Here is a 16,043-nt window from a genome sequence, read left to right on the forward strand (position 1 = left end):
AATAGATGGACAGGCTCCCGTCCCAGCCTTAAGGGCCTGGAGTTGAACGTAAGGGCCTGAAGGAAGCAACGTGCTATTGAAAGGTAGAGAGGGAAGGATGACGACAGTGCCTGTCCTTGGCTTGCAAACAAGAAAAGGCAAGCAGGGCTTGGTATTGCAAAGATGCAAACAGCCCAGACGCAGGGTTCCCATGGGACACGGATGCAGCCTGGGAGCCCCAAGCATGTCCGGCGGCCTCAAGCGTGTCCCTCAGAGCCTGATCTGAGCCGCTGTGTGGGCAGCGAGGGGAAGAAGGGCTTTGCTGTTCTAAAATTGTCACGCTCAACCAACAAGCACAACTGGCTGGAAGAGGGTGTGTAGCTAATCCTCTCCTGGGCAGCCTTCGGCGCCCCGAGGCCTGGAAGGAAGATAACATGAGACAGGAGGGCAGGCACTTTCCCACAGTCAGAGCTCAGCCAGAGGAAGAGGAGATGACACCCTTGGGTTCGGGGGGGGGATGGGACAGCAACATCCTGGGCTTTCACATCTGAACTACTCTCTGAGTTCCTGGTTCTAGAAAAGAGAATGGCTCTCTTTGTTTTGTTTTATTTTTTTCAGTGTCAGTGGCTTGTTCCGTTTTCAGGCGTGTTCCTGGTTCTTACAAGCTGGTTAAGGGCTGTGAGATATAGATACACTGTATCTAATGGATTTGGCAACTTGTAGATTCTCAGGGCCCATAAGCGGGCAAGGGGCGGGGAGAGGAAGCATGTAAAAGTAAATTCGGTAACTAAACATCACCCTGATAAACTTTCCTTTTCTATTCAATACAATCAACATCTAAGTGCTTTGTAGCCATTGAGCCCAAAGGCACTATTATTCACAGCTAACATTAGGAGCAAACCTTGTACCATGTGACATTTTCATATTCTTATATCATATCTAATACACTTGAGAGAGAATGGCTCTCATAAATCATCTGCAAAGGGTTTCTGCAAGCCCACATTTCCCTGCTTCCATAGTTCTAAAATTTTAACTTCTCTATTTTCTTAAATCCTTACTTGGAAAAAACAAAAGCCAGTAAGCATCTGTCAGGCCCTCTCTTCCCTCCTGACGTCTTCTCATAGGAAACAAAACAGTAAAAAAATAAAAGCCACAATGTTGACCTACTTACAGCCCCCCCTCGTTGGCACACACACCCCCTCCCCCCGTTTTTAATGAAATCACCTTACAAATAAGCCCCTTTTGATGTATAAATTCTGACTTATTCCATCACTGTCATTATCAAAATGCCCACATTAGGCCCTCAGGTGTACACGGTCCTCGCCTAGGTCCACTCAGAGAGAATGGCAGGATCAAAATGAGCACCCACTTTTTACCTCCCCTGAACCCCCATGACAAAAAGATTTTGAAGGCTCAGGCAATGAATGGTCCCCATGTCACAGGACTAATCAGATGCCACTGTTTTGGGNCCGTTTCCCTGAGTTCCTTAGAGACACAAGAGGGGCAGCTCAGCTCCCCAGGCTGGGGTGAGGTTAGGGGCGAGTTAGCAGGTGGTAGAAGCTGTTGTTCCCTAGCATAGAGCAATGGTTCTCCAGCTGGTCCCTGGGTGATTAGCTGGGAACTCATTATAAATGCAAGTTCTCAGCCCTGCCCACACCTATGGAATCAGAAACTCTGGGGTGGGGCCTGCACTCTGTAGTTACCAAGCCCTCCCGGGACTCGGGACTCCGGACTCGGACTCGGATGCAAGGTCAAGTTTGAAAAGCTCTGAGGGGGAGGAAGTCTCCACTTAATGAGGCTTCCTAGAAGGGCAGCCAGGCCTAGGGTTAAAGGGGTGGGGCCTCAGCAGGTTGAAGGGAGGAGCCCCATCACAGGTCCTTGAGGGGAAGGGCCAAGACCAGACACCTCGGTTCCGGTTCCAGTTCTTGTCCTGAAATGTACTAGCTTCCAACCCAGGTCAGGAACACAGCCTCCCTCTGCCCCAGTTTCTACACCCAAAGGCTGCTGCTGGCCCAAAGGAGAGCCCAGAGGAACCACACTGGCCCCCGGAACACGAAAGCTGGAGTAGATCAACCTCTTGGGAGCTGTAAAGCCCAAGGCCCATGTTTTAAACTGAGACCCTGAGGGGTGAGAGGTGTGACTGGTCTCCTGGGTAACTGGAGACCAGGCCCCTTTCACCCGGCACTGGATTCAGAGAAAGGACCCACCTGATACTCCCAAATGACCCTTTCTGACCCCCCCAAATCATAGTCTATAGTTGACCCAGAACACTGGCAGCAGGCCTGAGCCTTGAACCTTGGCCCCCATTCACCAAGGCACAAACATGGGGCTTCTGACCCAGGAAGGAGACCCAGGAGGGTCCATCTCGCTCTGGTTCAGGTCTGAGTCACCTGACCTGTCCCCTGAATCCCGCCCTTCCCCCCAATCCAAGCGTCCTCTCTCCTTCATGGAAATTATAGTAATATATATAATAACAGTAATTATAATAATGGCTCTCATTATGGTCAGCGCCATTTTGGGTATTTCATAGATTACCAGGCACTTTCACAGACAGTATCTCATCTAACATCATTTATCTGATGATATGTGGCCTTCACCCCCCGGAGCTGGGAGCCCTCTGAGATCTGCTGCCTCCTCTGGAGCTCCTGGGATGGGTTTGTTGGGTGCCCACCCCAAGGCGGAAACCAGCCCTGTAGGTCCTGTACGGGCCTGGAGCCCCGCCTCACCTACTGGAGGATACAGCCTGGGCTTGGGCCCCTGGAGCCCTCAGGGCTCACCCAGGAGGCCGGAGAGGGTCATCAGGATTGAAGCAGCTCCGCGGGGGGACCATCACAACAGCCTGGGGCTCCTGTCCTCACTTTTCAGAAATGGTGGCGAGAATATGAGGGGCTGACCGCCAAGGACACACAGAACCTTTCCCTTTGGGAACATGGGGGCATTTAGAGACATGCAGCTGGTGGAGAAATGTCCAAACCTGGCCCTGGGGCACTCAGCCCTCGCTCAGGTCTTGTTCCCAGCTTGTCTCCCTGCACAGCTCCCCTCCCCTGGGATAAGGACATGAGGAACTCAGTGTTCCCAGCAGGACACCTCTGAGACTTTCTCCCTTCCTTAGCCCCTGGGGGAGACAAGGGCCACTCCTTATAATGGTCACAAGTCAGCTGGTGAAGGTCATGGCTCTGGGGTTTCCCTGGGCTGGGGATTCTCCTTTGGGGTCTGCGTTTCTCCTCCAGGGTCCTGGTGCTGGTAGGTAGAGGAAGAGGGGGAGGCAGAGCCCAGAGGCAGTAACTATGGGGCCCCTTCCCCACCAGGGCAGAGGTGAGGGTGGGGGTGCCCAGAGGGTGAGCGCCCCCCAGGCCTCCATGCGCTGCTCAGGCTGCGTTCAGCCTACGAGGTTGCCCTCAGATTTCCTCCCTCTCACCCTACATAGCTGCCCTGGCCCCGTGTCCGGACAGCTCTCAGTCCCCAGGCATGGGTCCTAGTGGACATAAGGGGTGGACGGACGAGGTCTGCAGGGGACCTGGGCCCTGGCCTGGCATGTGACCCTCAGCTCCCCAGAAGGGCTCTCTCTGAGGCCAGAGCCACTGCACCCGGCCATCCCGGGGTGGGGGTGGCGGGGCAGCACACCTGTCTCTTTAAGGCGAGCCCCTCCTGAGGGGCTGTGGGATGAAGGCCTTAGGGGAACTTTAGGGAGAAGGACGGGTAATGGGGTTGAATCCTGTTCCCAGCGAGCGCCAGGACACTGTCCAAGTATCCAGTTGGGGCTGCATTTTGTGGTTGAGACTGCCTGACACAATAAGCCACTTGCTGAGGTCACCCCTCTGCTGGCCTGGGGACGGTGGGGGCACAGGAGAAGGAACTGGGAACAACATGGATGTCCAAGGACTGGTTTCCCTGAAAGCCTCCTTGGGGCACAGGGACTGCCATGGGGCTGCCTGGAAACTTAGCTGGAAAGATCTTCTGCCTCCAGCAAAAAAAACCAGATTCCCCACCCTCTCAGTGTCTGTCACTTGGCCGAAGGTTCAGCAGACTAGCTCTTTCCCTCCCTAAAAGTCCAACATCTCCTCTGGCCAGCCCAGCACAATCCTCACCCGGAGCCCCCAGCTGGACTCATGGCGCCCAGAAGCCAGAGCCTGGAGGACACCTCGGGGGGTTTCGGGCAGTCTCTCCACCCCCTGGGACGTTGACTTATTTTTGAAGAGCTTTCCCCATGACACCTCCAAGACCCCACAAATCTCTACACACAGCACCTAAACTGAACGTAAAAGCAGCACAGGGCTCCCTTTCCAAGTTCAGGGTCTCCTCAGGCAAATGGGAAAGCGTTCAGCTCTCCTACAGGTGAACGGGATTGACCCTACGGCCACCCCCTCATTCCCACAGGACCCACGAGCCTTTCTCCTTTGGTCCTCACTCTCACTCCGGCTACCACTCCCGCCCGGGGAGCAGATATCGCCTGTTTGCTCCTGGCAGGATCAACTGCAGCCCCAAGGGGAGTCCAGCCCCCTTGGAGCCGAGCTGGCTGGCATCTGACTGGGGCCCTTGTTCTGACCACACTGACCTCACGGGCTGCGCCTGGTCCGGCCAGCTGCCCATGAGCCTTACCAGCGCGTCGATCCCAGAGAAGGTGTGGTTCGCGTTGTCCAGGGAGTAGATCAGCTGGTGCACCCCATCATTGGTCTCGCTGTTTCCATAGAAACCAATGCCCACCGCAGCACTATGGGCAAGACCGCAAAGTTAGAGGTGACACCCAGAAGAGAATTTTTTTAATACGCTATTTTTTTTAGAGCAGTTTTAAGTCCACAGCAAAATTGAAGGGGAAGTACAGTGAGTGCCCACATACCCACCCCACCCCACCCCCGGCCAGAGTGGGACATTTGTTACAATGGATGAAGCTACATGGACACGTCATAATCACCCAACGTCCAGAGTTTGCATCAGGGTTCACTCTTGGTGTTGTACAATCTATGGGTCTGGACAAATGTACAATGACATGCATCCACCATTAAGTGTCATACAGAGTAGTTTCACTGCCCTAAAAATCCTCTGTGGTCCACCTATTCATTGCCCCCCCCCGCCCCCCGCCATCCTTCCATCTCCTGGCAACCACTTATCTTTTTATTGTCTCCATAGTTTTGCCTTTTCCAGAATGTCATGTGGTTGAAATCATACAGTATAGAGCCTTTTCAGATTGGTTTCTTTCCCTTACTAATGTGCATTTAACTTTCCTCCCTGTCTTTCCATGGCTTGATAGCTCATTTTTTTTTAGCGTTGAATAATATTCCGTTATCTGGATGGACCAGAGTTTATTTATCCGTTCACCTACTAAGGCACGTCTTCATTGCTTCTAGGTTTTGGCAATTATGAATAAAGCTGGTCAAATGCCCATAGAGAGCAGGCTTCTGACTCTAGCTGAGGAGCTCTTTCCTGGGGGCAGGGGAGGGGATGATGTCAGAAGCTCTGGCAGGTGGGGGTGGGAGGTGAATGGTCAGGGCCAACTTGTTCCTGGCCTGGCCGACTAGCTCTACAGCACATTTCATTTAGGCGGCAGGCCCCAGGGCCCTGTATCTCTGCCAGCTCCCCAGGTGACTGAAACCTCCAGAAATGGAGGGCTCCCCCTCCATTCTCTACCCTCCCTCCCCATACCCCCCCAAGGCAGCCTGTCCCACTGAAAATTTCCAGCTTGTAGAAAGTTCCTCCTTCTACCGAGCCAAAGCGCACTTCCTTAAACCACGCACCCACTGGTTCTTGGCTGTCCTCTGGGGCAGCCCAGAATCCGCTCCCGTTCTGCAAGATATCCATTATTCATCTGCATGTGGCTCCGTGTCACAACTTCTCTCCAAGTCAGTGCACGTCCTGCAGACCCGTGTCTATCATCACCATCCTCTGGGCTCAATGCTCTCTAACTGGTCAGTGTCGCCCTTAAACGAGGCCTCGGAGGGAAGCACCCCATTCCAGGTCATCCATCCAGCTCCGAGCACAGCGGGGCGGCAGCGCCCTGAGATCCTCCTCTCCCCACTACTGAGTGACCGCATGGTCTACAGACACCCTGGATTTCTTCACAGGAACTGCCCCCCAAACCAGTCTCTCCTCCCTCCTGTAGTGTTGTCTTGATTTTTTGTTGTTGTTGTTTTAACCAAAAGCAGAACTTTATATCTCTGTGAAATTTCATCTAGTTGGTTTGAGTCCAACATTCCAGGCTGAACAAATCATCTCAAATCTTGCCTCTGTCATCTATCATATTTTATCTGACCTATACCATTGCGGGAGGGGGGTCATCTGAAGAGTCATGAGTTTTCAGCTAAAACACTAACCCTGGGGGGAAAAGATAAATGCACACATGTATATATTTATGCTTTTTTCTTTTTTCTTTAAATAGGACAGGACCTAGGATGGTCCTGGGAGGTCGTTATGGACACCTACTCCCAGGCGTTCCCGACCCCTGGTTTAGGGCTCCTCAGGAAGTGGTCCAAGGACCACAGGACAGAATCACCTAGAATACCTGTGAAAAGTATAGGTCAGGGGTGACCACCTGCGCCCACTCATTGGTGTGGTCTGGGCACATGCTTTTCTCAGTGAACCAGAGCTACAAGAAGGCAGAAATGGTATCTGTGTTTCTTATCACGGGCTTCCTCTTCCCTGGCACAAATAACATTAGAATTTTGTAGAATGAGTCATGCCGAATGCACGCCTTCTGTTTGAGTTTTCCTTAAACAGCAGGTAATGATTACTTATTAGAATTGATCCTTTAAAGTCATTCTTACTGTTCCATAGTATTCTTCTGTCATTTGCCGTGTTTAAAAAAAAAAAAAATCTAAGCTCACATGTCAGGGCTCCCCATGTGGCCAGCACTGCCAGTTTTTTTAGTCGTCTGTCTAACCTCCCCGCCTTTCTCATCCACCTTCGTGCTGCTTAGTCCCAGGAGAAAGCTTTTCAAGATGCTGCTTCTCTCCCAGGAGCTCCTCTCTGCAGGGACAGACCCCAGTCTTTGAACTCCTGACCTGGGCTACAACTCTTTCCTTTAAGTTTATGACTTGAGCCCAGCCGCCTCTCTCACCCAGCCTGAGGTCCCAGCCATGTGCTCAGTGTTTTGTCACCCCTGAAACACTGCTTAAGGTACCTGCCTATCTTTTGGCTGAGACGATCCTTCCACTGCAGGCAGGACGGGATTGTGAACATGTCCTAAGGAGAAGAAAACTGCAGTGGCAAGGTGAGAACCCAGGGGTCCTTCCTCGCAGGCTCACAGTGTCCTGTCTGTCTCCTGTCCTGCTGCTGAGGGTTCTTGGCTGCAGCACACACTAAACAATGAGGAACTCTAGCCCCCGAGGGTGAGTACCCCCAGGAGGTCTCAGGGTGGACCTGAGGCTTTTGGGAAAACCTCTCTGTAGATATGAAAACAAGAAATAAGGGGCTAGCCAAGTGGCGCATTGGTTAATAGCTGGCTTGGGACGCCAGAGGACCCCGGTTCGGATCCCACATATGAGGGCCAGTGACACTGCCCTCTACAGCTAAGATGCTGAACAACAGTGGGTTGCCATGGGCTACCGTATGTAGCCAGCAGCCAGCGTGAGCGGCCAGCAGCCGCAGTGAGCGGCCGTCCAGAAGCCAGTGACTGATCGGCCTCACTCAGGAAGAGCGCAATGATGGTGCCAACTTGGGCCAGTGAAGCAACGTCCTCCACAACTAGACTAAAGAACAAAACGACAGCAACTTGTCTGATCCCTTCCCCCCAATTCCCCAGCGCTGTTCCAATTCCCCAATAAAAATCTTAAAAAAAAAAAAAAGCAACAACTCTTTATGACAGGGCCAGGGTGTGAGGGCTCTTGCCTGGGCCAAGAAGTCCCGCGGGTGGTACTAACAGCTATTGATCTTATGAGAAGATGGAATTGATCTGGGCTGGAGTCAGACCTTCTCTCACCTCACCGACTCCAGGCAGCAGCTGGGAGGCGACAGGGACTCAGAGAACAGAGATGCCCTCTACTTGGGAATGCTGCCAGGAAAGCTACTCGTGAGGCTGCCAGGCACACCTCTGCTGGGCTGGACAGGCCCACACTTGGGAAGGGCATGGGGCGCACTACAGAGACCCCCATTACTAGTCCAGGCATCTGATTCCTATTGCCTGGCACGAAAAGGGACAACATTTACCCTGGGGACAGGCTCTCCCATCGAGACACCCAGAGCTCAGTGAGGAGAACGTGGCCAGAAAGCTGATGAGCCACTTGTGGTTTGTTGGGGGGCTGGTGGCAGAGGGTGAGGAATGGGGGGGGGTCATGGTCATAGTCGAACTATCGGCAAGACACAGCTGGTTAGGCCCACTTTTCATCCACTGGGTCCGCCTCGCTCTCTTGCACACTGAGGTAACCCCCTGAGCTGCACATGCCTGGCCCAGTGCAGAGGGACACTCACCAGCAGACGAGCCCAGCCACCACGGCCGTCCAGGTGACACAGCAGGAGTTGCGCTGCTTGGTCTGCACCGTGTCATCTCGCCTGCAGCAGCACATGCAGACCAGGTAAACCACGAGAAAGATGAGGTTCAGGCCCAAGCAGACGGCGGCCACCAGCCCCAGGAACAGCAGTGACTGAAGAGGGAAAGGCTTGGTGTCAGCACTGGTCCCATGGGGGGCGGGGGGAGATTTGGGAAGGTGCCCTGTCCCCGGGCCAGGAGCCTGGACTGAGTTGTCTGTCTGTCATCCCTCCTGATTGAAGGTCCTGCTCTGAACACAGCGTGCCCAGCACTCAGGCTGGGTGGAGGTGAGGACTCAAGAACAAGTGAACGGACTGTGATCAGCTGAGGGATGAGGAGCAGCTGAAGGCCCGCCCCCAGGCCTGTGGCTGACACACGTGGATGAGGACGTGGACTCGACCCTGCCTGATGAGCCGCTCAGAGCTGCTCAAGAGATAAGGCAGGAGCTGTCAGCTGACAGTGAGGGCTGTGGGTGAGAAGCTGCGTGACTGAGGGACACAGACAAGGAGAGGTCAGCCACGGGGACCAGAGCATTGGGGTCTCCTGGAAGACACGTGGCTTGGGCAGGACATCTCAGAAACTAAGTGGGACCCAGGACAGGGCCGGGGAGGGACGGCCTAGTGTATCTGTTTCCTCCAAGTCTTGTCCGAGGTGCTGGGCTGCATCCAGATAAACAAGAAGTCTGCTCTGCTCGGGGAGGGGAGATGTTTGGACACGCGCCCATGGAGTCCCTTTCACCGCATCCTCAACAAGACAGTGACCCCCAGGTGCCAATGGTAGTGGCAAAGCCCAGAATTCCAAAATGGGCGGGAGGTGCCATCTTAGGCCCACTGAGGACCTCATGGTCCTGCGAAGGGAGCTGCTATCTGTCAGGAGGCCCGTGCCCCCATGCATGCTCTCCAGTCTCTTGATTTAGCCAGATGGGCACCAAATGGCACCAGGATTTGTGGCCACCAGCCAGGGCTGGACCTGGCTCTAAGACAGGCCCCTGAGCTGACAGCCTCACCCAGCTCCCCATGTGCCCCCTAAGTGGGTCCTGGTCTACAACCCTCAGCGCTCCAGTCTGGGCTGTCGGGGCTGGAGCCTGTTTTGGGGAACTTGCATGCTGGTGGTAGCGATCAGGAGAGTGAGGGAGATGCCAGGACCCTTCAGGTCTAAGGCAGAGACAAACCTTGTGCAGGAGACACACGCTAGGAGACAACTCTGAAAATCAGAGGCTAGGACTGCGGTCCTGACGCCCGGGGCCATTTTCAGCCGCGAGAGCACCTGCTGGGTCCACCCTGCCCTTCCCCAGCCTGCTCAGCTGCTCAGCCCTGTAAAGGTTCAGGGTGGCCTTTGGACCACTGACTTAACCTGCTCTGCTGGTCACCTGCACCAACAGGCTTCCGAGCCTCAGGGACAAATGACCAAAGTGGTGGGGACAGCCCAGAAGAGGGCAGGAGAAATGGCTCATTTGGGAGTGGGGAGGTGAACACGACCTAAAGTATGGCTTTCACTTTAACCTGGGAGAGATATGTCACAGGTGTGACCAGGAACTCCCCTCCCTGACTCTCCAGCATGGACGGTAAGCCCTCCTCCAGGGACCTGAAAAGGCCCAGTAGGCCTGAACACATCACCCTGCTGAAGTCCTCATGGTGTGTGGCACGGGCTGGGTTCCCATCCTGGACCACCAGCCCTGTCCCATGGACTGACACCTTCCTGCCCCCAGCCCAATGCCCCCAGGCCAAGGACGGGTGGGGGGTTAGGGCCTCGCGACTCAAAGTGACTGAAGTTCACCCACCTATGGCCCCCGGCACTGACGTCTTACGGAATGCAGACTCTTGTTAGCATTGTAGACTCCCCAGCCTAGACCTAGGGAATCAGAACTGCATCTAGGGACACCCCAGGTGACCTGCACCCCATTCGAGTCTGGGAAGCAATGATTAGTGTCAACACGCTTTCTCAAACTTTTCCTAGCAGCTTAGCCTTTTCTTCAAATAGATGGATACACAGTGCCTGCTCCGACAGAGAAGTGGGTGGAAACGCCATGCTTTGTCCTGGCCATACCCTCGCAGGCTCCTGAGGCCCCTCTGCTGAAAACCCAGGAATCCTCTCAACAAGTTGCAAACTACTGTGCAACATCCCACGACCCAGCAATTCTACTGAATGTTTACCATATAGAAAGGAGGGTTCGTGTCCCCCAAAAGGTACACACACACACATGTTCACAGCAGCTTAATACAGTGGTAATATCAAACACTTAAAACAGCCCAAATGTTCACCAACAAGAGAACAGATACAGAAAATGTGCGATAGTCACAAAATGGAGTACTACGCAGCCACGGAAAGTAGATTGCAGCTACACACGGCAATATGGGTGAATCCCACACACGTAATGTTGGAGGAAATAAACCAGACTAAACAGCAGAGATGGTGTGCTTTAAGTTATGTATAAAAGTCAGAGAAACTTATCTGCAGTGATAGAGGTCAGAAGAGTAGCTACCTAACATGAGGGAGCCTCCTAGGGCAGGAATAAAACTGGGATGGTGTCACAGACACACGTCTTAAGGTGCACTGAGCAGTTTCTTATAAGTTATTCCTAATGGGGGAAAAAAAAAGTAACAAAACCCCAGACAGACCTTTTGTACAGATTAGAGACTGGTAAACAACCAGACCTCCTCCCAGTTACCCTTGACATCTAGCTTGCCTCCCAAACAGGGAAACCCGCGGACTCTACCACGTGTCCCCACTCAGCAAGGAAGGGCCTCCAAGACGTGGTCAAGGCGTGGGTTGGTGCCGTTTCAATCTCTGCAAACCACAACCCAAGCCCCTCTCCCCCCTTAGTCCCTGTGCTGGCTCCCCTGTTTCACAGTCGCAGAGTCCACTCGGGCCTCCTGACCTCCAGCCAGTGCCGTGGGCAGGGGGCCCTGGGATTCTGTGGCCCCGGCCTCTCCGGCTGGGCAGCTGGTCTCAATTAGGTTACTGATGATGCAGTCCAGCCCCAGGGAGGCCATTCTGGGAAACGCAAACGCAGAGGACTGTGTTAGCTGTTCACCTTGGAAAGCTCCCACCACGCCCCAGTGCTGGGCGGACAAGGGTGGCACAGGGGAGGGGGGGGGCTGGGCGACAAGGAGGTAGGAAGGGGAGAAGAAGGAAGGAAGGCGGGGGAGGAAGGAGAGGAGGGAAGGAAGCAGAGGCTGCACAGCAGAACCATGTCCTACAGCCACCTAGGTGTCCCCTGCCGCCTTCTAATGGGCAATTATTTCCCTGATTCTAATTAACACTGCGGATCCCCGTGTGCGTGGGGTGGGACGAGGGTGGAAGAGGGGGGTCCAGAGGGAGCCGGGCGCTCGGCTCACACCCCCCCCCTGCTCTGACAGACAGATCCTGGAAAGCACAGTTTACCATGTCACCCCTGCACCCCCACAGTGCCCTGCAGCCGCCACCACCTCCCCATTCCACCCCAACACGTGCCCACAGCCCCCACCTCAGGGCTCAGGCTCCAGCCTCTCCTCATCAAAGAGACTTGGGTTAGTTCTGGTTTTTCACTTTGTGATGAGAAGCCCAGAGCAGAAAACCAGGACCTACGCTGGGGGCAGCAGTGACCGGTTGGCACTCTGGGAATCCAGAGGCTCTAGCTGAACCCCAAGGGGCTTCTGCAATAGGTGCAGGAGGGGGTAACAGCCTGAGCCCCCTTTCACCCCAAGACCCCAGGAGACAGTGAGCCAGCCTAAGGGTGAGGCCAGGGTGGGGGTGGCGGGGGCAGCGTGATTGTCCGATGACTATGACTCAGTGCTCAGACTGGGGAACGGGGCTTCCTCATCCCTCAGCTCCCTCTCAAATCTCAACTGTGGGCCCCCTGCTTGGGTCTTTCCTCCTGAGACCCGCCCCCAAGTCAGGGGGGTGGGGGAGCCTGCAGTTCTGTGCCTAACCCCCACTCTGTCCCCTCCCCTGGCCTGGGGACACATACTTGGGACTCTCTGGGGAGTCTAGGAATTGAACCACCCAAAGTTAACACATGAAAATACCTGCTGAAATATAAAAAGTTACATCGGCTCTGCTACTCCATGCATGTCCCAAAAGAATGGCTGGTCTACTGATGCACCCGTGGCTCCTGCACGTTGACAGTAGCAACAGTTAACATTTGCATATCTTGGAGCTTAGTAAGACATTTCAAGTTCATTAGCCATTAGCTCATCAGTGTCCGGTCTCCCCACAAGGGGAGGGGCAGATAGTGCTGGTGGCAACAGAAGGAAGAAACGAAGTAGCTTGTTCTGGGAGACACAGCTGGAGGCAGTGCCAGGTGACCTTTCTGTTGTCCCCAACTCTGCCCAGGGGACACCTGGCCAGCTGGATCACCGCCTTCCCAAGCAGCACCTGTGGCAATTTACCCTGTACCAGGCACTGGCCACGTGCTTTACAGCCACTAACTTATCAGGTCCTCTCTGAAGGAGGAGAAATCACCTCCGTCTCCACGCCTCCCCTGTAAAAGGGAGAAGACTCAGGTGGGAGTTCTGGGCTGCTTCCCGTCTGGACACGCAGCCATGATGGGCAGCCTGAAGCTGGGAGCCCAGGGGGTCAGGGCCCCTTCCTCCACCCAGGCGCTCAGCTCACCTGCCTCCACTGACCTGAGAGGCCTTGCCAGGACCTGCGCAAGGACTCAGGGTCCACGCACACTGAGGGACAAGGGTGGAAGGACACACTATCAGGGGGCTTCCACTGCTCCCCAAGAGTCCAGAAAGTGAGTGGGAGCCCTTGCTTCTTCAGGGATGTTTGGGAGCTGAATCTGCTCAGGACATTCCATCTACCAGGTGACCTGTTTTTCAGTCACCTCCACTCTTCAAAGACCCCCCATTTGCTTTCTAGATACCCTGCACTCTCCTGCAGGCCTGCACCTGCCTGTTTCCATGGTCACTTAGTCTTTGGTACACACACACACACACACACACACACACACACACACACACACACACACTGTACCACAAGCTAGCACTGTTCATTTTTGCATGTGTTTTTTCAGCCTTCCTTGGTCAGCATCAGTTGATTTCTTCCCTGTTATCCCTTATGGGGTGTGTGCTTGGACAAGCTGCTGAACGTCAAGGCCAATCTGTGTAATGATTCGTATCACTGGGTCATACTACATGCTATGGAACCTACTAAGCATGCTACAGGGAACATCTCATTTAATACTTGCAGGTGAAGGATGTGAGGCTCAGAGAGGTACACAAACCTGCCATGGTCACACAGGAAATTATAAAACTGGCATTCCAACCCAAACAGCCGGATGGCAGAGCCCCAGCCCCAGGCCCTGGCTGCTTTGGTCATCATGTCACCCAAGTCTGGTACAGAGCTTGTTTCCAATCAGATGTGCTGAGTACTGAGATGACTGACAGCAGAAAGCGCCCAATCCGTGGTGTTAACCAACCTGCCACCTGACTCTGGCAGGGACTGCCCCTCGGGAGAAAGGGGATGTCTAGGAGAGACCACATAGTCAGACAACAGGGGGACTTACCAAATAGGAGCTGCCTTACATAACACCCAGAGCCAGACTTCCCATCTCGGCCTGGCCTTCCACATTCATCTCCCACTGGGCAGCTGGGTGTCCCGCTGCCCAGGAGCAGTGGCCCATGGGAAGGGGATGCCCTCTGGAGTCATTTGATGCCCGGCACAGTGTGCCAGGCTTCAAACCCTGGGAGGAGAGGGGTAGGGCTGTGAGTGGGTTCCTCTGGCTCAGATGCCACCACTCCGTGGGACTAAGGGGGATGGGGCAGGCTCAGGCCATGCCAGCCACAGCTGCTGGCCAGACAGGTGCTGTCTCTGGGGGCCATGGTGTGAGGGAGGGTCCCACCACCCCTCCCCGAAACTGGCGGTCTTCTTGACCCAGCCAGGAGTTCAGATTTCCTCCAGTGGAGAAGAGAAAACTATGGTTGGAGATTCTGGGTACAGGATCTGGGGGCACAGGGTTTCGGACACACACACACACACACACACACACACACACACACACACGCACGCACGCCAATAACAACACAGCTGTCTATGAAATCATATCCTCCTGTCTTCAGGCATTCATAGGGAGCGGAAGATCCCAGAGCTGTCCCCCTGGCAGCGGCATTCTCAGGGACACTGACTTCCACAGGCGGGGCTCTGGGAGAGGGAGGAGCCAACACAGGTTAGGAGGGAGCTCAGCCAGACACACCCTCCGACCTGCCCCCTCCATCCCTGCCTAAAAGCGGGAGGGGTCCTGGTTCTCCTTCCCACTGGAAGGGCACTGCCTAGGGCCTGAGGGCGACAGGGACACTAGAGGCTATTATTAGACTCCTGGCCAAGGGTGCACTGCACACCCTACCGGATCAGGATACACTGTCCCTGCAGGAGAAAGACGTGGCCGTGAAGAGGAGACCAGGGGAAGGGGCGCCCAGGCGCCCAGCTGAATCCCGGCTCAGCCTCTCGCTTGTACATGGGCCCCACACTGGGAGACTGCGCCTGAGAACCTGACACTGCAGGCAGAGGCGACCGGGGGTCAAAGTCCTGAGATGGGCCTGTCCCGGGCTGCCCCGCCTGAATCTTTGACCAAGCAGAGAATTGACTCAGCGGGGCCACAAGGGCTTGGCCAGACCTGAGAAGCCTGGGCGATTCTGTAGCTCTGCCTGGGCAGGAGGCCTGGGGAGCAACCCCCCACCCATGGGGTGCAGAGACCACAGAGGGAAGGGCGGGCAGGGCAGGGAAAGAGCAGAAATGCGAGGAGGAGGGGAGTGGCTGGCCAAGAAGCCAAGCCCCCAGAAGTCCAGGGCCTAGTGAGGGGCAGGGGGAGTGCGGAAGGGGTGAGGCTGGGGCGAGATGGGGCTGACCCGGCGCCACCTTCCTTCTCCCCAACACCCACATGTGTCTGTGGGTTCTCAGCGTACCAGAGGGAAGTCACCCCTCACCGCCTCCCCAAGCCCTGCAGCCTCCCAGGCAGGAGGAGCCCCGGAAGAGGTGTTGGCAGCGGCTCCCTTCCTCCCAGGCAGAGGGGCCGAACTTGGGAGACTCCAGTCAGCTTCTGCCCAAACTTCTCCCAGGCCACCCAGCCGCGTAAAGAGAGCGCTCGCCTTGGAACAGCAGGAGAAATACGCCGGGTGCCTCCGCTCGAGCGCAGGAGTTCCCCCGATACAGTCTCCAATGTCCCTTTCCCGCCCCACGCGGCCGTCCCCTCGGCGCTCAGCTCCACCCCCCGCGGGCAGCCTCCTCCTCTTCCAACCGCCGGCTCAACCCCTATCTTTCCCGTTTTCCCAGCCCATGAGGTTCCCAGACAGGAGGGCGGTTGGGCCAAGGGTCCCGGGGGAAAAGGGAAGAGGGGTGAAGGGGAGCGGCGAGCTGGGGAGGGGGAGAGCGGTGGCCTGAGTCTGGGGCGGCGAGGACTCACCTCCTGGTAACTCTCATCGCGGGGGTTGAAGGTGCTGTCCACCCGCTGCAGACGCAGGCCGAGGTGCGGGACGCGGTGCAGCCACACCACCCACCAGGGCGCGATGTACTCCACGCGCGCGGCCGGCATTGCTCCGCCGGAGCGAGCCAGCCCGCCGCCGCCGCCACCTCGCCGCAGACGCGAGCCCACTCCAGGCCCCGCCCCGGCCCCGGCCCCGCCCGC

General features: G+C 55.6%; 1 protein-coding gene across 5 annotated transcripts in view; it reads right to left on the reverse strand.

Annotated features, from left to right (window-relative positions):
- Positions 1–15,999, reverse strand: part of TTYH2 (tweety family member 2) — a 36,188-nt gene extending 20,189 nt beyond the window's left edge. For 3 of the 5 annotated variants that reach the window (XM_019650972.1, XM_019650971.1, XM_019650970.1), the window contains exons 1-3: positions 15,822–15,999; positions 8,380–8,552; positions 4,579–4,690 (exon numbers count right to left, since the gene is read on the reverse strand). In XM_019650972.1, the coding sequence (XP_019506517.1) occupies positions 4,579–4,690; positions 8,380–8,552; positions 15,822–15,950 (414 nt within the window). In that variant the 5' untranslated portion in view covers positions 15,951–15,999. Of the gene's footprint in view, positions 1–4,578; positions 4,691–5,711; positions 5,966–8,379; positions 8,553–12,444; positions 12,466–15,821 lie in introns of those variants that run through there. The other 2 variants (XM_019650973.1, XM_019650974.1) reach the window with 2 other exon arrangements.
- Positions 16,000–16,043: the final 44 nt, after the last annotated feature.

This window comes from Hipposideros armiger, unplaced genomic scaffold, assembly GCF_001890085.2.
Source record: "Hipposideros armiger isolate ML-2016 unplaced genomic scaffold, ASM189008v1 scaffold_150, whole genome shotgun sequence".
NCBI lineage: Eukaryota > Metazoa > Chordata > Mammalia > Chiroptera > Hipposideridae > Hipposideros > Hipposideros armiger.